Source organism: Haemorhous mexicanus, chromosome Z, assembly GCF_027477595.1.
Source record: "Haemorhous mexicanus isolate bHaeMex1 chromosome Z, bHaeMex1.pri, whole genome shotgun sequence".
In the NCBI taxonomy this organism is placed as follows: domain Eukaryota; kingdom Metazoa; phylum Chordata; class Aves; order Passeriformes; family Fringillidae; genus Haemorhous; species Haemorhous mexicanus.
In genome coordinates, this window is record NC_082381.1 from 89,221,302 (window position 1) to 89,241,702 (window position 20,401).

The window sequence follows — 20,401 nt, forward strand, 5'->3', positions numbered from 1 at the left end:
TTTGATGGACACATAAATATTAAGTAATGCATTCTTGGCTCTTTAGTGATGCTGGCAGATGCAGCTCATTCAGATAATGCCCATCTTAAAGATCAATGTTTCATCCCTAATGGGAGGTTTATGGTTGAGGAAAATATTCCTCATGATCTGTTCTTCTTTTGACTGTGCAAACACACCTCAGTTTTTGCCTGGGAAAAAACCACAACTGCTATTGATCTAATCTTTATAAATTTCAGTGAGTGTGTATGATTTGACCTGTCGTTTTTTTGGTTTTTTTTTTTTTTTTGTCAGGCTGTTGTCGTCACTGATGGAGAAAGAATATTGGGTCTGGGAGACCTGGGGGTGTACGGGATGGGAATTCCAGTGGGAAAGCTGTGTTTGTACACAGCCTGTGCAGGGATACATCCAGATAAATGCCTGCCTGTGTGCATCGACGTTGGGACTGATAACATGGTGAGTTACCCCCATAAAAATGGGGTTTTTTAAAACTTTCCATACTATAACTGGGGAATGGGGTAAGCTGTGGTCGAAAGGAATACCCCCAGAAAGTGAGGAGAACCCCAGGAGAGGCAAACACACCAAGCCTGCCTGGAGAAAAGGGTGCAGTGGCAGAGTTCCTAGAGAAGGGAATTCTAGGGGTTTTTGGGGTTTTTTTGAGCACTGTTACTTAAGGTAAATCCGAATATTTTAAGCAAAGGGTAAAAGGTTTGGAATTCACTATACAGGGATTTAAAGGTGCCCATTGATTTGTCCATGAAAGGGTGCATCTGGAAGTAACTGAAATGCTGGAGCACTGCAAAACAGGCAGCCCGTTTTGACCTGACTTTGAAGAAGCTGGAAATGGGAATAAGATTTATTAAAGCAGTTTATTGTTCACAGTATTGGTGTGTTCTGTTTTAAAAGCAGCCATCACCAGCCCCGAGTGCCAGCGGGAGTTGCAGAGCAGCCCCGATGCAGGCTGTGTGCCTGCAGCAGGTGCAGCGTGAGCTGTGCTGGCTGTGCCCTGGGGCAGGGGCTCACCTTTTGACCTGACTTTAAAGAAGCTGGAAATGGGAATAAGATTTATTAAAGCAGTTTATTGTTCACAGTATTGATGTGTTCTGTTTTAAAAGCAGCCATCACCAGCCCCGAGTGCCAGCGGGAGTTGCAGAGCAGCCCCGATGCAGGCTGTGTGCCTGCAGCAGGTGCAGCGTGAGCTGTGCTGGGTGTGCCCTGGGGCAGGGGCTCACCTTTTGACCTGACTTTAAAGAAGCTGGAAATGGGAATAAGATTTATTAAAGCAGTTTATTGTTCACAGTATTGATGTGTTCTGTTTTAAAAGCAGCCATCACCAGCCCCGAGTGCCAGCGGGAGTTGCAGAGCAGCCCCAATGCAGGCTGTGTGCCTGCAGCAGGTGCAGCGTGAGCTGTGCTGGCTGTGCCCTGGGGCAGGGGCTCACCCTGCTGTTGTTCTCCTGCAGACCCTGCTGAAGGACCCCTTCTACATGGGGCTGTACCAGAAGAGGGATCGCTCGCAGGTCTACGATGACCTGATCGATGAGTTCATGGAGGCCATCACAGACAGGTGGGACACCGAGCACCCTCACACGCTGTCCTCCACCAGCCACCCAGGGGGTCCCAGCAGCTGGGACAGGCCGTGTGTCTGTCCCTCCTGTGTGTCCCTGCAGTGCCCTCCTGGGTGACCCGCTGCCTGTCGTTGTCTGTGGCCAGGCACAGAGCGGAGACAGGGCTGCTGGGCTCGGCCTGAGACAGCCTGCTGCCACAGAAAAGGGAGGGGTGCAGGCTCTGCTGCTCTGCTCTGCCTCTGGGCCCTGATGGGGGTGTTTGCCATCTCCTGTAGGTACGGCCAGAACACGCTCATCCAGTTTGAGGACTTTGGGAACCACAATGCTTTCCGGTTCCTGAGGAAGTACAGAGAGAAGTACTGCACCTTCAATGACGACATCCAGGGTACGCCCTTTGTTTGTGTTCCTGAGTATCCCTGCAGGAGCTCTTCCCAAAGCCACAGCCTGCCATGTAGATGTGTTCAGCTGCCCTCAGATTTGCTCTGCTCTCACAGGGACAGCCTCGGTGGCCTTGGCAGGACTGCTGGCAGCCCAGAAAGCCACTGGGAAACCGCTCACAGACCAGAGAGTGCTGTTCCTTGGAGCGGGAGAGGTGAGTCCTCCTAAGGGCTCAGAGCAGCAGGAGATATTTAAAATGTGTATTTTCTCATGGTGGAGGTTTGCCTTCTCTGAATTCACTGCAGAACTTCTCATATAAGGCCAGCTGAAATGCGTTAGCAGAAAGGACTCTGCCTAAACAGGACTGGGTGAAAGGTGTTTAACATTTGCAGGGACTCACATTCTTCATTTCCCTGCACGGCCTTGACGAAAGCACCAGGGACCTGTGTGTATTTGAAGGGAAACTCACCATAAAACCATTTTGTAGTGAGACCATCTTGTTGATTTTTATAGCACCGGAGGGAAGTACAGGGAGTTCTTCTCAGCAAGGTGATTGATTCGGTTTGCAGCAGGCACCAGTTACTGGTGCTGCAGTGCCAGGAGCAGCCCTGTGCTTCTCGGTGCATCAGCACAATTGCTCCTGTGGTGCTGACAAAATGACTTAATTATCTGAGAAGTTCTCCATCTGGGGAAAGGCGCTGGTGGCAGTAATTGGCTGCTGCTGCACCGAGCCCTGCTCTGCCTCACTTCTCCTGCCAGGGAGGGGACAGGGGCCAGCACAGCGTCCTGCTGCCCTCTCCAGCCCTGCCTGGGGCAGGAGCCAGGCTGGGAGCGCAGGGCACGCAGCACGGGTTGGCTTGGTGGCAGGAGGGCTGAGCATTCTGTCTGTCCCTGCCAGGCTGCTGAGCTGGCCCAGCTCAGCCCCTGGAGAGCCGCCCCTGCTGTCCTGCCTGTGGCACTGCTGTCCTGGGGGCTGCCCCGCACAGGGAAACACTCCTGTGTCTCAGAGCAGGCTCTCTGAGGGGCTCTCTGCTCTGATGGCAGAGCTCTTGTGTGCCCTGTCACAACCCGAGTCCTTTCACCCGGCAGGCCGCCCTGGGAATCGCCAACCTCATCGTCATGGCCATGATGGAGAGCGGTGTTTCCCAGGAGGAGGCCTCCAGGAGCATATGGATGTTTGACAAGCATGGCCTGCTGGTCCAGGTAGGGGTGCGGCGCACCTGGGAGTCCCCCAGCACAGGTGAGCACTGCCTTCCCCTCGCTCACAGGAGGAACCCGTGCTTTCCCTGCAGGGCCGAGAGCAGAGGGTGGATTCCCACCAGGAGCCATTTGCACACAAGGCCCCCGAGCACATACCAAAGACGTTTGTGGAGGCAGTGGATGAACTTCGGCCTTCTGCTATCATCGGTGAGTGAGCTCCTTTTGCTGTAACCTGGCTTCTTACTGCCTTTAATTTGCTGTCAGGGTTCTGGGGAGCTTGGTGACAGCCGTCTGCTGATGTAAATAAGATGGAAATGTGAGGTCAATTTTCTGCATGAAAGTACTCTGAGCTGTGGTGCTCCTTCTGCGCCGTGTGTTCTTAGTGACAGAGAGCAGCCACAACCACCATGTTTTCTGCAGGAGTTCCCTCACTCGAGCTGTTGGTGTGCTCTCTGACCCTCTGCAGTCACCCCCTGTGGTCAGACTCTGCCAGCAGCACAGCTGGAAGCAGCAGTTCCACGCTGCAGGTCACCAGCACCTCTGAGGTCGCTGACACCTCTAGGTACTCACTTAGAGCTGTGGCTCTCTGCAGAGAGCAGACAGGATTACAGGCGTTTCCTGCCGTGACTGCAGTTTCCTTGGCACACCGTTTATTTGGAAAAGGAGAGGTTTTTTTGGCTGAGTACCCTGGAGCTTGTTGGCGCTGCACAAATACATCGTAGCTGTGTGTTTGTACCTCTGGGTTTGGGTGTGGTCAGGAGCGCCAGTGTCAGGTGTGCCTTGCACAGCTAGCACCCAGCCGGGATGAATCATCCCCAAAGCACCTGGAATTCCCTCTTGCTTACCCAGGACCGAGTTCTTTGTACTCATCAGTACCAAAAAATAGTGTGGAATAGGCTTCTGGAGCACACACTCTGGATGTGCTGTGGAAGCTGTCAGTGTCGGCCAGCCAGGAGCAGTGCCTGCTCTCCATCTCCAGCTGCCAGAGGAGCCGTGCCCTGGGGGAGGCCGGAGGGGTGGCTGTCCCTGCCTGGGGCAGCCAGCCTTGACTGTGGATTTGTGTGTTCCCCTGTCCCCCAGGAGTGGCTGGGGCAGGGCGTCTCTTCACCCAGGACGTGCTCAGAGCCATGGCTGCCATCAACGAGCGACCCATCATATTTGCCCTGAGCAACCCCACGGCCAAGGCCGAGTGCACGGCGGAGGAGGCCTACACGCTGACAGAGGTGGGTGAGCCCGGGCTGCCCTGCTGGGTCTGCCTGAGCTCAGGTTGTTCTCTCTGCTTGGGCTCAGCGGGGTGAGAACGCAGCTCGTCCTCGCCTTCTGCCAAAAGCAGAGGGGGGTGGTTGGAAAAGAGGTCTGGGTTTGTGGGTGACAACGTTTTGCAAAGCTCAAAGTAGCCTGAATCTTGTTACTGCTTTTTGAAGAGAATGACCAGCAGTACTGTTACCTGGCTGTGATCTATTAACTCTTGTTTCTCGTCCCCCTTTCTAATTGTTTTGTGTTTTAATGGAGCCTGTTGGCCTCGCCGCAGAGACTCAGTGCAAGCTTTGCGGTGTAATGGCTGAGAGAGTCCTTGGAGCAGGGCAGGAGCTGGGCTTGCACCTGTCCTGCAGGTGCCACCAGCAGTGACCTGTGGGGCCCTGTGTCACCGGGCAGGGGTGGCCCTTGTCCCCTTGTGTCCCCGGGCAGGGGTGGCCCTTGTCCCCTCATGTCCCCGGGCAGGGGTGGCCCTTGTCCCCTCGTGTCCCCGGGCAGGGGTGGCCCTTGTCCCCGGGCAGGGGTGGCCCTTGTCCCCTCGTGTCCCCGGGCAGGGGTGGCCCTTGTCCCCGGGCAGGGGTGGCCCTTGTCCCCTTGTGTCCCCGGGCAGGGGTGGCCCTTGTCCCCGGGCAGGGGTGGCCCTTGTCCCCTCGTGTCCCCGGGCAGGGGTGGCCCTTGTCCCCTCGTGTCCCCGGGCAGGGGTGGCCCTTGTCCCCGCCACAGGGGCTGTGTCTCACCCTGACGCCACCAGGTGCTGCAGTGAGTCAGCCAGGAGCAAACGCACCTGGCTCTGGGCCCTCCCCTGGGGCCACGGCACCCTGCGGGGCTGGTACTCGGGGTTTGGGCTGGTTTTCCTTAACAGCTCTACCATTATCCCGATAGCACCTCCCGACCCTGCTTTTGCCTTTATGAAGCCAGTCTTTTGGCCAGTCTTGTGTCACCTTGTGCAGGTTTTTGTGCCAGGCTGGTGTGCCAGGGAGCCCAGGGGAGGGAGGTGGGGCAGACACAGCAGGGCCCTGGGGCTCTCTGCTGGCTGGTGGGATCACTGAGCTGCTGCTGGTGCTGTCCTGCAGCTGCTGGGTCTCTGAGCTGGCTGCTGGTGCTGTCCTGCAGCTGATGGATCTCTGTGCTGCTGCTGGTGCTGTCCTGCAGCTGATGGATCTCTGTGCTGCTGCTGGTGCTGTCCTGCAGCTGATGGATCTCTGTGCTGCTGCTGGTGCTGTCCTGCAGCTGATGGATCCCTGAGCTGGCTGCTGGTGCTGTCCTGCAGCTGCTGGATCCCTGAGCTGGCTGCTGGTGCTCTCCTGCAGCTGCTGGGATCCCTGAGCTGGCTGCTGGTGCTGTCCTGCAGCTGCTGGATCTCTGAGCTGGCTGCTGGTGCTGTCCTGCAGCTGCTGGATCTCTGAGCTGGCTGCTGGTGCTGTCCTGCAGCTGATGGATCCCTGTGCTGGCTGCTGGTGCTGTCCTGCAGCTGATGGATCCCTGTGCTGGCTGCTGGTGCTGTCCTGCAGCTGATGGATCCCTGTGCTGCTGCTGGTGCTGTCCTGCAGCTGATGGATCCCTGTGCTGGCTGCTGGTGCTGTCCTGCAGCTGATGGATCCCTGTGCTGGCTGCTGGTGCTGTCCTGCAGCTGCTGGATCTCTGAGCTGGCTGCTGGTGCTGTCCTGCAGCTGATGCATCCCTGTGCTGCTGCTGGTGCTGTCCTGCAGCTGCTGGGATCTCTGAGCAGGCTGCTGGTGCTGTCCTGCAGCTGCTGGATCTCTGAGCTGGCTGCTGGTGCTCTCCTGCAGCTGCTGGGATCCCTGAGCTGGCTGCTGGTGCTCTCCTGCAGCTGCTGGGATCCCTGAGCTGGCTGCTGGTGCTGTCCTGCAGCTGCTGGATCTCTGAGCTGGCTGCTGGTGCTGTCCTGCAGCTGCTGGATCTCTGAGCTGGCTGCTGGTGCTGTCCTGCAGCTGATGGATCCCTGTGCTGGCTGCTGGTGCTGTCCTGCAGCTGATGGATCCCTGTGCTGGCTGCTGGTGCTGTCCTGCAGCTGATGGATCCCTGTGCTGCTGCTGGTGCTGTCCTGCAGCTGATGGATCCCTGTGCTGGCTGCTGGTGCTGTCCTGCAGCTGATGGATCCCTGTGCTGGCTGCTGGTGCTGTCCTGCAGCTGCTGGATCTCTGAGCTGGCTGCTGGTGCTGTCCTGCAGCTGATGCATCCCTGTGCTGCTGCTGGTGCTGTCCTGCAGCTGCTGGGATCTCTGAGCAGGCTGCTGGTGCTGTCCTGCAGCTGCTGGGTCTCTGAGCTGGCTGCTGGTGCTGTCCTGCAGCTGATGGATCCCTGAGCTGGCTGCTGGTGCTGTCCTGCAGCTGATGGATCTCTGAGCTGGCTGCTGGTGCTGTCCTGCAGCTGATGGGATCTCTGTGCTGCTGCTGGTGCTGTCCTGCAGCTGATGGATCCCTGAGCTGGCTGCTGGTGCTGTCCTGCAGCTGCTGGATCCCTGAGCTGGCTGCTGGTGCTGTCCTGCAGCTGATGGATCTCTGATCTAGCCTCAGCCCCTGCCTGCAGGCTCCAGGGCTGCAGCTCTTGAGAGCACTCATTCTTTTCTGTTTCTGTTATTTTAATACAGTCCCAAATCAAGTGGCTGGTGTGTGAAAATGTGTGGGTGGAGAGCTTTCCTTGTCTCCTGCTGCAGACTGAACTCCTCCCTTGCACTGCCCACGGGGCTCAGCATCACAGCCCGAGCCGTGGCAGTGTCACCCTGTGAGGGTGGCACTCCGCTGTCCCCATCTGACACCCAGGCTCTGTCCCACATTCCTGGGGCTGTCAGCTCAGGGAACTGCTGCTCCAGAGATCTGCAGCCCAGAGGAGCCCTGCAGTAGCAGCCTCAGGACAAAGTCTGGATCTTATCTCTTATCAGTAGGATCATCTGGGCTGGAAAAGCCCTCCAAGGCCATCAAGTCCAACCATTCCCAGCTCTGCCAAGGCCACCACCAGTGTCCCATGTCCCCGTGTGCCACATGCACATGGCTTTTCAGTCCCTACAGAGATGGGGACTCCATCGCTGCCCTGGCAGCTGGGCCAGGCCTGGACAGCCCTTTAGCAATTTTCTCTATTGTCCAACCTCAGCCTCCCCTGGCCGTTCCCTCTGCTCCTGTTCCTGTTCCCTGGAGCACAGCCCGACCCCCCGGCTGTCCCCTCCTGTCAGGAGCTGTGCAGAGCCACAAGGGCCCCCCTGAGCCTCCTTTTCTCCAGGCCCAGCCCCTTCCCAACTCCCTCAGCCTCTGCTGGGGCTCCAGCCCCTCCCCAGCTCCGTTCCCTGCCCTGGACACACTTTTAAATTGAGGTGGTTTAATCTGTCTCAGATGTCTTGCATTAACCAAACAGTGAGCTGGGCAGTGCTTCAGTTTATAAATTCCAGTATCTGGGATAGAAGGTAAACAGGAGTTAGCTGTGCAACCAAGACTTCAGTTGACATAAATAAATGTAAAACCTGCTGCCATCTCTAGCTGAGGGAGGCCAGGAGCACAGTCAGAGGGGAACCAGCCTAGTTTTTGCTTGCACTTCTTCTGGAATATCAGCAGACAAAGAGATGTTTTAGGGCAGGGGGCTGAGCCCCAAGGAGCTGGCCCTCAGTGTGGCTGTCCCTGCCAGGGGCACAGGCTCCCTGGGCTCAGGAGCTGGGGCAGCACCATGCTGTTTGCAAAGTTAGAGCCCAGTGGAGAGGAGATCCTTGGGGTTTTTCCTGTATTGGATCCATTTTTCTTGTATTGATGATTCTCCACCTTCCCAGTTCCTTGTACATGTGGGTTATTTGGACAATGAAGCACTGCTGGTCAGTAATGATCTGGTGTATTGTTCCAGTCCTTCCCCATAAATTCTGCAATGTTTATGTCTCTTTAAACTTTGCTGCAGCCCAGCTGTCTGTTCTCACGATGCTCTTTGGTTCTCTGAAATGTCCTCAGCTGCACATCAGCTTGCCCTTCAAAATGTATTTTCCCTTCAAGGTGCAGTAATTACCCAGGAAATGGACTCCAGAGCCCTGGCTGTTGTGTGGTTCTCTGGAAATCTCCAGCCTCACTGGCTGTGTCACGTAGCTAATTCAATTTGTCAGGCTGTTAGGGATCAGAGCTGTCCCCCCCGTGTGTCCCCAGGCCTCGGGGACAGCCTGATGCTGGCTGGGTGACTCAGGCTGCACTGGAGGCAGCTAAGAAACAAAGACCCCATCCTAACCTTTCGTTCCTCATTTGTTTCCCACTGGATGGCTCCTGTAAAAGGCTGTGGATGCCCCTGCGTGTTCTGAGGGCTTCTGCTGCCTTGTCATTTGCTTTGTCTTTTGGTCCTGTTCTCTCCTGCACCCATCTGCTTTGCTCCTCCACAAAAAGGCTCTTGTCGTGGGTGTGCCCCCACATCCAAACACAGTTCCGGAGCCTTCAGCCTCTTTGGCAATTTGTTTTCAAACACAGTCGTCCTGGGGAGCCTTAAAGGTTCTAAACTCCTGTTCCTAAACCTGTTACTCAAAAGAAAGTCAAGATGTTTTTTGTTTTCAGTGGCTTTACTGCTTGAGAAGAGGGACATTTATCTAGAGGGTGTGGTTCACACTCAGATACGTTTTGGTATCTAGTGCAAATTGAAATCCTTTCCAAAGGAAGGACAGGCAAACCGCAGTATTCCCTGCTCCGATTGCTCTCAGCAGCAGCAGGCTGACACAGCAGTTCCTCCCTCTACCCCACAGCCTCCAGTGAGAAAGGGACCTTTCCTTGTGCTCCGGCTTGCTCTGGCACTGGCCATTGCTCATGAGTCTGCAGGGTCCCTGTGCCAGCGGGGCTGCACAGGGTTAGCACAGCAGTACTGCATCCTGCACAGCAGCACTGCATCCTGCACAGGGTTAGCACAGCAGCACTGCATCCTGCACAGGGTTAGCACAGCAGCACAGCATCCTGCACAGGGTTAGCACAGCAGCACTGCATCCTGCACAGCAGCACTGCATCCTGCCCAGGGTTAGCACAGCAGCACTGCATCCTGCACAGGGTTAGCACAGCAGCACTGCATCCTGCACAGCAGCACTGCATCCTGCACAGCAGCACTGCATCCTGCACAGCAGCACAGCATCCTGCACAGGGTTAGCACAGCAGCACTGCATCCTGCACAGCAGCACTGCATCCTGCACAGCAGCACTGCATCCTGCCCAGGGTTAGCACAGCAGCACTGCATCCTGCACAGGGTTAGCACAGCAGCACTGCATCCTGCACAGCAGCACAGCATCCTGCACAGGGTTAGCACAGCAGCACTGCATCCTGCACAGCAGCACTGCATCCTGCCCAGGGTTAGCACAGCAGCACTGCATCCTGCACAGGGTTAGCACAGCAGCACTGCATCCTGCACAGCAGCACTGCATCCTGCCCAGGGTTAGCACAGCAGCACTGCATCCTGCACAGGGTTAGCACAGCAGCACTGCATCCTGCACAGCAGCACTGCATCCTGCCCAGGGTTAGCACAGCAGCACTGCATCCTGCACAGGGTTAGCACAGCAGCACTGCATCCTGCACAGCAGCACTGCATCCTGCCCAAGGTTAGCACAGCAGCACTGCATCCTGCACAGCAGCACTGCATCCTGCCCAGGGTTAGCACAGCAGCACTGCATCCTGCCCAGGGTTAGCACAGCAGCACTGCATCCTGCCCAGGGTTAGCACAGCAGCACTGCATCCTGCACAGGGTTAGCACAGCAGCACTGCATCCTGCACAGGGTTAGCACAGCAGCACTGCATCCTGCACAGGGTGCTGCCCAGGGTTAACACAGGAGTGCTTCGTGTGTCAGTCCCTCCAAGCAGGTGATCAGTGCCCCACTCCCCTCCTCAGACCAGGGTGGTCAGTGCTCCATGTCCCTGTGTCCCCTAGCTCAGTGCTCCATGTCCCTGTGTCCCCTAGCTCAGTGTCCATGTCCCTGTGTCCCCTAGCTCAGTGCTCATGTCCCTGTGTCCCCTGGCTCTCAATGCCCATGTCCCTGTGGCCCCTGGCTCAGTGCCCATGTCCCTATGGCCCCTGGCTCTCAGTGCCCATGTCCCTGTGTCCCCTAGCTCAGTGCCCATGTCCCCTGTGCCCCCTAGCTCAGTGTCCATGTCCCCTGTGTCCCCTGGCTCTCGGTGCCCATGTCCCTGTGTCCCCTAGCTCAGTGCCCATGTCCCTGTGTCCCCTGGCTCTCAATGCCCATGTCCCTGTGTCCCCTAGCTCAGTGCCCATGTCCCTATGGCCCCTGGCTCTTGGTGCCCATGTCCCTATGGCCCCTGGCTCTCAGTGTCCATGTCCCCTGTGTCCCCTGGCTCTTGGTGCCCATGTCCCTGTGTCCCCTAGCTCAGTGCCCATGTCCCTGTGTCCCCTAGCTCAGTGCCCATGTCCCTATGGCCCCTGGCTCTTGGTGCCCATGTCCCTATGGCCCCTGGCTCTCAGTGCCCATGTCCCTGTGTCCCCTGGCTCTCAATGCCCATGTCCCTGTGTCCCCTGGCTCTCAGTGCCCATGTCCCTGTGTCCCCTGGCTCTCAATGCCCATGTCCCTGTGTCCCCTAGCTCAGTGCCCATGTCCCCTGTGTCCCCTGGCTCTTGGTGCCCATGTCCCTGTGTCCCCTGGCTCTCAGTGCCCATGTCCCCTGTGTCCCCTGGCTCTCAGTGCCCATGTCCCCTGTGTCCCCTGGCTCTCAGTGCCCATGTCCCCTGTGTCCCCTGGCTCTCAGTGCTCATGTCCCTGTGTCCCCTGGCTCTTGGTGCCCATGTCCCTGTGTCCCCTGGCTCTCAGTGCCCATGTCCCTGTGTCCCCTGGCTCTCAGTGCTCATGTCCCTGTGTCCCCTGGCTCTTGGTGCCCATGTCCCTGTGTCCCCTGGCTCTCGGTGCTCATGTCCCTGTGTCCCCTGGCTCTCAGTGCCCATGTCCCTGTGTCCCCTGGCTCTCAATGCCCATGTCCCTGTGTCCCCTAGCTCAGTGCCCATGTCCCTATGGCCCCTGGCTCTTGGTGCCCATGTCCCTATGGCCCCTGGCTCTCAGTGCCCATGTCCCTGTGTCCCCTGGCTCTCAATGCCCATGTCCCTGTGTCCCCTAGCTCAGTATCCATGTCCCCTGTGTCCCCTGGCTCTCAGTGCCCATGTCCCTGTGTCCCCTAGCTCAGTGCCCATGTCCCTATGGCCCCTGGCTCTCAGTGCCCATGTCCCTGTGGCCCCTGGCTCTTGGTGCCCATGTCCCTGTGTCCCCTGGCTCTCAGTGCCCATGTCCCCTGTGTCCCCTGGCTCTCAGTGCCCATGTCCCCTGTGTCCCCTGGCTCTCAGTGCCCATGTCCCCTGTGTCCCCTGGCTCTCAGTGCTCATGTCCCTGTGTCCCCTGGCTCTTGGTGCCCATGTCCCTGTGTCCCCTGGCTCTCAGTGCCCATGTTCCTGTGTCCCCTAGCTCAGTGTCCATGTCCCCTGTGTCCCCTGGCTCTCAGTGCCCATGTCCCCTGTGTCCCCTAGCTCAGTGCCCATGCCCCTGTGTCCCCTGGCTCTCAGTGTCCATGTCCCTGTGTCCCCTGGCTCTCAGTGTCCATGTCCCTGTGTCCCCTGGCTCTCAGTGCCCATGTCCCCTGTGTCCCCTGGCTCTCAGTGCTCATGTCCCTGTGTCCCCTGGCTCTTGGTGCCCATGTCCCTGTGTCCCCTGGCTCTTGGTGGCTCCAGGCCCCCTCCCTGCCCAGCTGCCCACCAACCCTTCCTCCCACCCTTCCTCCCGCCAGGGCCGGTGCCTGTTTGCCAGCGGCAGCCCCTTCGAGCTGGTCACTCTGAAGGATGGGAGGACCTTCAAACCAGGCCAAGGAAACAACGCTTACATCTTCCCAGGTAATAAATGAAACCAGCACCCTTTAATCTCTAAGGCTGGGCTGCCTGCACCTTTCCTTGGGCTCCCTTCTGTAGAGGCACAGTCAGTGCAGCCGCATGCAGAGGTGTTGCCAGCGTTTGAGAGCCTGGAGAAGTGAGTGGCTGGATGACAGAAAATCAGTCCAGGCTGGATGTGGGGCACATGCATCCACAGTGAGCAGACCCAGCTGGATGTCGCTGAGAAAGCAGATGGGTGTTATGAAAGGCTTTGGGAGCTGCTGCATTACAGTTCTGCTGCTTGTCTGGGGAGAAAAGACATGTTAATATGCACTTGGAGTTATGTTAATAACTCTGAGAGTTAATGGTTCTTGCAGTTGTATCTGCAGAAGGCGGGTGGAAAAGCAGCACTGGGGATGTTCCTGTGCCTTGCCCTTCCCTCCCTGAGCTCCAGCCCTTCTGGAAGCCACCTGCCGTGGCCATGGCTGCACCCGTGGTAGTGGTGCTGTGAGTGCAGGAGGTGTTCCTGCTGAGGCCGGGGGTGGGAGGAGAAGACCTTTAACCCAAGCCATGGCTCTGTCAGTGCATGCAGAAGGATGACTGGCAGCTCCTTGCAGCAGGCTGCACGTTTACAGTGAAGTGGCCCTAACTGGCAGTGATTTCTTGCAGGCGTGGCTCTGGCTGTGATCCTCAGCAGCGTCCGGCACATCAGCGATAAGGTTTTCCTGGAGGCTGCCAAGGTAACTCTGGGAGCAGAGCAGGTTGTGGCTTCTGACACAACAGGGATGGCTTGGGCACTTTTCTCAAATCCTGGTGAAGCACAGTGGTTTCCTGTTTGCTTTCTGTTGGCTTGTCCCTCCACAGCGGGAAAAAATGGTGTTTTGACAGAACAAAGTTGTGCCGAGAATCAGGTCCCATTGCAGTTGTGATGAAGTAGCAAGTGTGTCCCTGTGTGAGTTACTGTGGCAGCAGAGCTGTCCCCTGCCCTGCCCTGGCTTCTGCAGCTGGCTCTGTGGCCAGGGCTTTGTGTGGCTCTGGATTCATGCCCCAGCGTACCAGAGTTCGTTGTGCTAAGTGCTCGCAGTCAGTGCTGATTCTCAGTTCCTCAGACTGAAATGCTGAGATCCTGAGTGCCTCACTCCAGGGCTTTGGGAGCACTCTGCTGCTAAGAGCTCTGCAGCTTGATTCTCTCAGGTCTTCTGGCACGTTATTAGTCACATCTGGGGGGGCAGTAAATAAAAAGTGTTTGTTTCTCTCACTCAGGCATTGGCAGAACAGTTGACAGATGAAGAGCTTGCACAAGGAAGACTTTATCCTCCACTGTCCAATATCAGGGAAGTTTCTATTTATATTGCTGTCAAGGTGAGTATGAAATATAAAATTGCACTGCAGTAAAAGTGGTTTATGTGTACATTAGCCTGCTGAGTTGCACAGAGTGTGACCCTTGAGTATGAGGTGCTTGGGCAACACCCGGTTCTTTGTGTCTGCAATAAGAGAAATGTATAAAAACGTTCCCTTTGTTGGATGCTTCAGCTTGGCAGCCACAATGGGCCAAAATTACACCCCTCTGATTCCTGAAATTCAGCTTTGAGATCCCAGCTAAGGCGTGTGGGGATATAAAGACACTGAGGTGCTGAGGAGAGAAGACAAAGGACTCTGCATGACTCAATGTGAATTAAGCAAAAGCCCTTTTTTGTGCTTCTAAACATTGTTTACATTTACTTCTCATCTTGGTCTGCACAGCCATGCATGGTTTGATGGGCAGCTCTGCTCTGTCCATGCATGGTTTGATGGGCAGCTCTGCTCTGTCCCTGCATGGTTTCATTGATTGCTCTGCTCTGTCCATGCATGGTTTCATTGATTGCTCTGCTCTGTCCATGCATGGTTTCATTGATTGCTCTGCTCTGTCCATGCATGGTTTGATGGGCAGTCCTGCTCTGTCCATGCATGGTTTGATGGGCAGTCCTGCTCTGTCCATGCATGGTTTCATTGATTGCTCTGCTCTGTCCCTGCATGGTTTCATTGATTGCTCTGCTCTGTCGCTGCATGGTTTCATTGATTGCTCTGCTCTGTCCCTGCATGGTTTGATGGGCAGCTCTGCTCTGTCCCTGCATGGTTTGATGGACAGCTCTGCTCTGTCCCTGCATGGTTTCATTGATTGCTCTGCTCTGTCCCTGCATGGTTTGATGGGCAGCTCTGCTCTGTCCCTGCATGGTTTGATGGACAGCTCTGCTCTGTCCCTGCATGGTTTCATTGATTGCTCTGCTCTGTCCCTGCATGGTTTGATGGGCAGCTCTGCTTTGCCCACGAGGCAAGCAGGCACCTTTTTACTGATCGAAATAAACTTACTCAGGCTGCAGCCCTTTGCCTGTCAGCAGCTTTTGTGCCTGTCCCTGCTGTCCAGTGCCCTTGTCAGGCGCAGGATGCCCACTCCCTGCTGCAGAGGCTGTTCCTTTGCAGTGCATCTCCCGGCCGTGGCGCTGCCCTTGCTGCGGGGAGCGGCGGGCGCTGCGGCGGGCTCCGAGCCGTGCTGTTCCCCCTCCCCAGGTGATGGAGTTCCTGTATGCCAACAACATGGCCTTCCACTACCCCGAGCCGGCCGACAAGAACCGCTACATCCGCTCCAAGGTCTGGAGCTACGAGTACGAGTCCTTCATGCCCGACGTGTACGACTGGCCCGAGTCCAAGGTGCACTGACGCAGCCCCGCGCCCGCTCCTCAGGCAGCGCCGCTACTCTGCAGGGATCCCCTCCCTCCTCTGACCAACTGTAATCATGATCTTTGACTCCTCTAATTTATTTGCGCTCATTTCGTTGCCTTTTTTTTTTGTTTTCCCCCCTCACACCCTGTTTTTCACCTGATTTCTCCCAAGTACCTGATAAACTGTACGGATGACGGCATCTGCCACAGGGATGAGAGAGCCCTCCAAAGTTAATTTAAACAATAACATTGCATTTCTAGCCTAGAGCCAGCACCACACCGGAGAATTCCATTAGTGATATTTTAACTACATGCATTTGATGATAAACTGTAGCTCTCTCATCACTGCTGATCTCCAGAATTATTTATTTCTGCCTTTAATAATCAGTCTTCTAATTGTCCTAGTGTTGTCACACTGCATTAGCTGTGACATCAAGGGAGACCACTAGTAGGAAAAACAACAGGGCAGTTAAAGACAGCTGTGAGAGTCTGATGGGCCTTCTGTTTTGTTTAATGTTTAAAGATGCCCATGTCCAGACATCCTTGTGGCATTGGCTGCTGTTTCCTTGAGGAGCAGCGAGATGTACATGTGTGGAGTCTGCAGCAAAGTTTGCAGCTTTGTTTTCATCACTCCGTGAAATCTGTTCTCAGGAAAAATGTGAGCTAGTTCAAATTGGCCTTGGGAAGCTGAAAATAATACTGATCACTTAATAGCTTTTAAAAACTGTCAAAGAATAAATTTTATTGGGTAGAGGTAGAACCTGAAGTAATTTATGGAAATCTTTTTAGAGATTTTACTAGGAGATTTTAAGCAATGGACTGCAAAATGATGTACCAAAGGATCTTTATTTTAAAAAATTTTTAATTTTTTTCAAGATTCTGTTTCATTTAAGCCAGGTTGTTTTCTCCCTTGTTCTGGCAAGAAGACTGGTGTGTGATGTTTTATGACACTGCTGACTCGAAAGCTCCAGAGTGGGCTCAGTTGGAAGCAGCACCCCGTGGGCAGTGCTGGTTCCGAGTGCTGGCAGGCTGGAGCAGGAGTGTTGTCAGGCAGCTGTTCACACGAGTCTGCTGGGCGTCCCCTGGGGCCGCGGTCCCGCTCGCTCTGTCAGCGTGAGTGCTGGACCCAAAGGTGCAGTGCTGCCCACTGCCCTGACAGGCCTGCTTTGGCAGGGTCCCTGTGTGACAGCAGGAGCTCCCAGCCGAGTTTTTCCCGGCCAGGGGTAGTGCTGCACGTTTGTAGCCACAGTGTAGCCTCCCCCCCGCTGCCTCGGAGCGAGGCCGAAGGGCCCTGGTCACTGCACGGGGACAGGCAGGGACAGCCAGGGGTGTCACAGCCTGTGGCTGCCCCTTGTGTGCCACAGCCACTTGCCAGGAGCAGAAACAAGGATACCAGGCTGCTCCAGTTTGCTGCAGCAAGGCAGGAGAAGGGCAGGAGTAAATAAATAGATGGATGTGCCAGCAGGGCTGCCCTGGCAGGCATCATCCAGAGAGATAAAGCAAAGCTTGCTCAGGATTTACCCCTGGCAAGCACTGCCCTCCTGTCCTCAGTTACACAGGAAAACGCAGTCTCCACAGAACAGGCCAGACCAGAGCAGGGAGAATGGTCTAGTACCCCCTCAGGCACCTACAGCCTGATCTCTGGCTCTAAAGTTGTATTCCTACAAAGAACAGTAAACCCTGGGAAGATGCTGCCTGTGTGGGCAAAGAAGACTGATTATATAAACACAGAAAAGAGTGATGTGGGGAAAAAACCGTGGTGTTCAAGCTGTGGTAAAGTGTTGTGTGGTGGGGCTCGAAGTGCTTCACTGCTGAGTGCTGACATGCACATGGGCAGGAGCTTGCACTTGCAAGTGAATGTACAAAAGACACCAACACACACACACACACGCATAGGATGTTTTTACAAAGAGTGCTTTTTTCATCTATTTTTGCTATGCCTTGTTTGTATCGTATTTAAATTAGTGATCTTACTGAAAAAGAAATTATTTATTCAATGTATGAATTATTTTTGCCTTCTGAAAATCCAGCTCTATCTGAAGCCTGTTGTATTGTGCCAGTGGAGTTCTGCACCACTGGATTCCGGAGTGCTGGGAACACAGGCTTCCTCCCTCCTGCCAGCAGCCGGTTAGACAGACGAGTGACAGAGACACCCAAAATGCACTGATCTCATGGCCCAGCCGAGAGTGATCACAGAGGCGGGGGATCCACTCCCCGGCTCTGCCTTAGGAAGCAGGGATCCACCCCTTCAGCCTGCTTGTTTTGTTCCCAGAACTGCCGCTGCTGTCCACAGCCAGTGCCCTTGGCGCTCAGGAAGAGCCGTGGCCTGGCGGCAGCAGAGCCCTGCGGTGGGCAGGAGCGATCCCTGCCCCGCTCCGGCTCAGGAGGACGGTGCTCCGAGCAGCCCTCGCCCGCCCTGGCACCGCCTCCCCGCTGTCCCGGCAGGTACCGCAGGCCCTGCTAGAGCCGCCCGGCAGCGGGATTTCCCCAGCACAAACGCTCCTGCTCAGTGATTCTGGAAATGCTCTGCAGGGGAGAGGGAGCGGCAGTCCCCGGCAGAGCTGTCAGGAGCAGCCCCGGGCTGTGCTGGAGGTGTGGCTGGCTCTGTCCCCTGTCCCGCTGGGAGGTGCCAGCCAGACCTGAGCCAGCACGGCCTCCTGGGCTCTGTCTGCCAGGCTCTGGGGATCCTCTGCAGCTTGCAGTGTGGACGTGGGGGGATTTTCCCTTCCACATGCAGCCGTTGTTTCCTGTTGGCAACAGGTAACCTGTCAGCTCACAGAGTTTTAAGTCCATTTCACTCTCTTTCATTTTCTCCAGAATTAATTTTTTTTCTTACATAGGATTTTAAGATACATAGATTCATGTTCAGTTTTCCTTCAGGTACAATTAATCCTTGAACTAATTACAACTGCTAATCTTGCTGGCTAGTAAGGAACCAGTTTCCTTTTTCATATTCTACTTAACACGATTTTTTCTGTTTGCTGGTTTATTCAAAATATTTACCACTCTTTATCTGTACAGAAAATTCTCTTAGACAGTAAGCAAAGGGAAACAGGTGTCACCAGGATGCATTTTGTCAAGTTACATAGTGTAAGTTAAAAAATACGTCACCTAAAGGACCACCAGTGTTGTAGCTTGTCACACAGCCCCTGTGACTTGCCCTCCAAATGATTTTGTAAAAGGCTGTCTTCCGTGTCTCCTTGGGGTATGCAGAGCCCTTCTGGGAGGATCAGGAACTTGGCTGAGGTCAGTCTTCCAGGATTTGTCCAATCCTTGCTTCCTTAAAATCAGGAGCAGGACTGAGCCTCTTGGCAGCAACCTGTAGGAGTGTTCAGGGGAGAGTAAAGGTATCTAATGAAGCACAGCCTTTCTTCATAAAATACCTTGGTTTTGTTCAAAGGCGTTGCGAAGGTTTGCGTGTTCCTGAAGCCTCTGCCCAGCTGCCAACGTGACATGTAGAGGGAAAGGATTAAAATGTTGTGTCTGATACATTTTAAACCCCCAGTGTGACGCCTAGCACAAGTTCTCGGTTACATTTGTGGACAGTGATGCATCCTGATCTGTTGTGTTCGTTTTCCAAGCTTCAAACCAAGTGACACTTTACCTGCAGAGTGGTGTGTAACAGGTTTCCTGTGGTCGGTGCGTGTCTTCCTCTTGTACTGTTGTTTCCAGCACGCTGTTTTACGGGGATAAAGTAACTCTGTCACACTCCTCTGGTAGTACCTGCCAAGATGAATGATACACCTTTTAGTTTCTCGTTAGCAGCCCTCCGTGGTGACTGTTCCTGTGGGAGAGTGGGGATCACTATTGTACAGCTCCCACCCAGGTTTTAGTTCAGCTGACTCCGGCCCCGGCAGTCCCGGCTGGTTTGGTTTGGCTGCAGAGGGGCAGAGCTGAGCTCCTCTGCAGTCCCGCAGAGCTGTGTGTGGCTCAGATCAGAGTGAGAGCAGCTGGGGCTGGCTGCAGAGGGGCACAGCTGAGCTCCTCTGCAGTCCCGCACAGCCGAGCCCCTCTGCAGTCCCGCACAGCTGAGCTCCTCTGCAGTCCCGCACAGCCGAGCCCCTCTGCAGTCCCGCAGAGCCGAGCCCCTCTGCAGTCCCGCACAGCTGAGCTCCTGCAGTCCCGCACAGCCGAGCCCCTCTGCAGTCCCGCAGAGCCGAGCCCCTCTGCAGTCCCGCACAGCCGAGCCCCTCTGCAGTCCCGCACAGCCGAGCCCCTCTGCAGTCCCGCACAGCTGAGCTCCTGCAGTCCCACAGAGCCGAGCCCCTCTGCAGTCCCGCACAGCTGAGCTCCTGCAGTCCCGCAGAGCCGAGCCCCTCTGCAGTCCCGCAGAGCTGAGCCCCTCTGCAGTCCCGCACAGCCGAGCTCCTGCAGTCCCGCAGAGCCGAGCCCCTCTGCAGTCCCGCACAGCCGAGCCCCTCTGCAGTCCCGCAGAGCCGAGCCCCTCTGCAGTCCCGCACAGCCGAGCTCCTGCAGTCCCGCAGAGCTGAGCCCCTCTGCAGTCCCGCACAGCCGAGCCCCTCTGCAGTCCCGCAGAGCTGTCTGCAGCCGAGATGAGTGTGAGAGCAGCCGGGGCTGCAGTCTCACTGCCGGTGCTTCCAGCTGGACAAGCCACCGCCGTTTCTGCCCTCGGGACGATCGGAATGCTGCCCCGTTCGTACCAGCCACGGGCGGCAGGCAGGGACTGCTGTTACACGGGAGGAGGAAATGCCGAGCAAAGCTCTGCTGCACTGGCCTGGCAGCTGAATTTGGGCAAAGCCACTCAGCTGCTGCTGCTGAGGGCACGCCTGACTAACCGTCTGTGGGCCTGCCTGCCCTGCGTGCTCCCGTGGGACGATCCAGCACGGCTCCCAGCGCTTCCCTCCGCCCTCCCGCTCTCCGTGGGGATGGCAGGACCCGCCCGTGGCACCGGGGCCGTGGCTGCAGCTGGAGGAGGAGGTTTGTCACCAGGTCCCGAGCTGGCAGGTGGTGCTCCCCAAACTCAGGCTGGCCCAGACTGAGCTCAGCTCTCCACCTACCATCGGCTTCGGCTCATCCGTTCTTCAGCCAGATCCTTCCTCATGGGAATAAAAATACTCTTAGGACTAAAGATGGCTGCCTTGTCAACAAAACAGCAAAATAACCTGCATTTATTTCTATCTTAAACATATCTACCTTATGCAAATCAATGTGAGCCTGCTGGGGCGCCTGTGAGAACAGTTCCAGCCTGATCTGTGTGGGGTTGGCTGTGCCTGGGAGGGTCATTGCTCAGCTGAAACTAAAACTGTGTGTAAAATGTGAAGTGGTTGGGGTTTCTTCCTACTTTATAACGTTGTAACTCTATTGAAATGTGTGTTCTAGTCTTCTATTTTCTTAGTAAAATGCATTCCCTTTGCCTAAGTTGTACCTGATCTCTTTTATTCTGAGAGAAAACAAAAGAAAACCCAAAAGTGCTGGATCTCTTCAGGACTGGGAAAAGTCCCTTTGCCAAAGGGCTCTGTAAATGGTTGCA

General features: G+C 55.7%; 1 protein-coding gene across 1 annotated transcript in view; it reads left to right on the forward strand.

The window, feature by feature from the left end:
- The window catches only part of ME2 (malic enzyme 2), a 42,463-nt gene extending 22,174 nt beyond the window's left edge, over positions 1–20,289 (forward strand). The window contains exons 6-16 of the mRNA XM_059837070.1: positions 292–453; positions 1,460–1,563; positions 1,840–1,949; positions 2,059–2,156; positions 3,032–3,145; positions 3,235–3,349; positions 4,223–4,365; positions 12,133–12,235; positions 12,881–12,951; positions 13,475–13,573; positions 14,759–20,289. Of these exons, the coding sequence (XP_059693053.1) occupies positions 292–453; positions 1,460–1,563; positions 1,840–1,949; positions 2,059–2,156; positions 3,032–3,145; positions 3,235–3,349; positions 4,223–4,365; positions 12,133–12,235; positions 12,881–12,951; positions 13,475–13,573; positions 14,759–14,908 (1,269 nt within the window). The 3' untranslated portion in view covers positions 14,909–20,289. The remainder of the gene's footprint in view (positions 1–291; positions 454–1,459; positions 1,564–1,839; positions 1,950–2,058; positions 2,157–3,031; positions 3,146–3,234; positions 3,350–4,222; positions 4,366–12,132; positions 12,236–12,880; positions 12,952–13,474; positions 13,574–14,758) is intronic.
- Positions 20,290–20,401: the final 112 nt, after the last annotated feature.